Source organism: Pyrgilauda ruficollis, unplaced genomic scaffold (assembly GCF_017590135.1).
Source record: "Pyrgilauda ruficollis isolate IOZ18807 unplaced genomic scaffold, ASM1759013v1 scaffold803, whole genome shotgun sequence".
NCBI classification, from domain to species: domain Eukaryota; kingdom Metazoa; phylum Chordata; class Aves; order Passeriformes; family Passeridae; genus Pyrgilauda; species Pyrgilauda ruficollis.
The window spans coordinates 1-1139 of NW_024529967.1; the positions used below are offsets into that span (position 1 = coordinate 1).

Here is a 1139-nt window from a genome sequence, read left to right on the forward strand (position 1 = left end):
TGCCCAGGTGTGCCCAGGTGTGCCACTCACCGGCTCGTTGACGCGGGGCACGAACACGGCCAGGAAGAAGACGGCGGCCACGGGCGGGGCCAGGTACGAGGCCAGCGCCTGCATGTAGTCGAAGAGCTGCCCGCCCCGCGCCGCCTCCACCACCGGCAGCCAGGCCAGGCTCAGCCCCACCATGGCCACCACCCACAGCCTGCGGGCAGGTGAGCTCACCTGAGGTCACGCCCAAAAAATTCGGGGTCGTTGGGAGGTCGGGAACCCAAAATTTGGGAGGTCCGAGTTACCTGAGGCCTCAAAATCTGGGGGGTTTTGGGCAGCTGAGAGGCTCAAATTTGGTATTCTCGAGGTCACCTGAGGTCACCTGATGTCACCTGAGGTCACCTGGGGTCACCCCCAAAAAATTTGGGGTCGTTGGGAGGTCGGGAACCCAAAATTTGGGAGGTCCGAGTTACCTGAGACCTCAAAATTTGGGGGTTTTGGGCACCTGAGAGGCTCAAATTTGTGATTCTTGAGGTCACCTGGACACCTGAGGTCACCTGGGGTCACCTGGGGTCACCTGGACACCTGAGGTGACCTGAGGTCACCTGGGGTCACCCGAGGTCACCCCCAAAAAATTTGGGATCTCCAGGAGCTGCAGAACCCAAAATTTGGGTCCTTCAAGGTCATCTGGAGCCCAAAATTTGGGGTTTTTGGGCACCTGAGAGGCTCAAATTTGGGATTCTGGAGGTCACCTGGACACCTGATGTCACCTGAGCTCACCTGAGGTCATCCCCCAAAAATTTGGGATCCCCAGGAGCTCCAGAACCCAAAATTTGGGAGCTCAAATTTACATGAGACCACAAAATTTGGGGTTTTTGGGCAACTGAGAGGCTCAAATTTGGGATTCTTGAGGTCACCTGGACACCTGAGCTCACCTGAGCTCACCTGAGGTCACGCCCAAAAAATTCGGGGTCGTTGGGAGGTCGGGAACCCAAAATTTGGGAGGTCCGAGTTACCTGAGACCTCAAAATCTGGGGGGTTTTGGGCACCTGAGAGGCTCAAATTTGGGATTCTGGAGGTCACCTGGACACCTGAGGTCACCTGGGGTCACCTGGACACCTGAGGTGACCTGAGCTCACCTGAGCTCACCTGAG

At 57.2% G+C, this 1139-nt stretch overlaps 1 protein-coding gene across 1 annotated transcript in view; it reads right to left on the reverse strand.

The window, feature by feature from the left end:
• Positions 1-30: 30 nt before the first annotated feature.
• LOC121364352 (sodium/glucose cotransporter 2-like) overlaps positions 31-1139 on the reverse strand; it is a gene marked incomplete at its 3' end in the record, with an annotated part of 12288 nt that continues 11179 nt past the window's right edge. Inside the window, 1 exon segment of the mRNA XM_041487560.1 lies at positions 31-199. Coding sequence (XP_041343494.1) covers positions 31-199 — 169 coding nt within the window.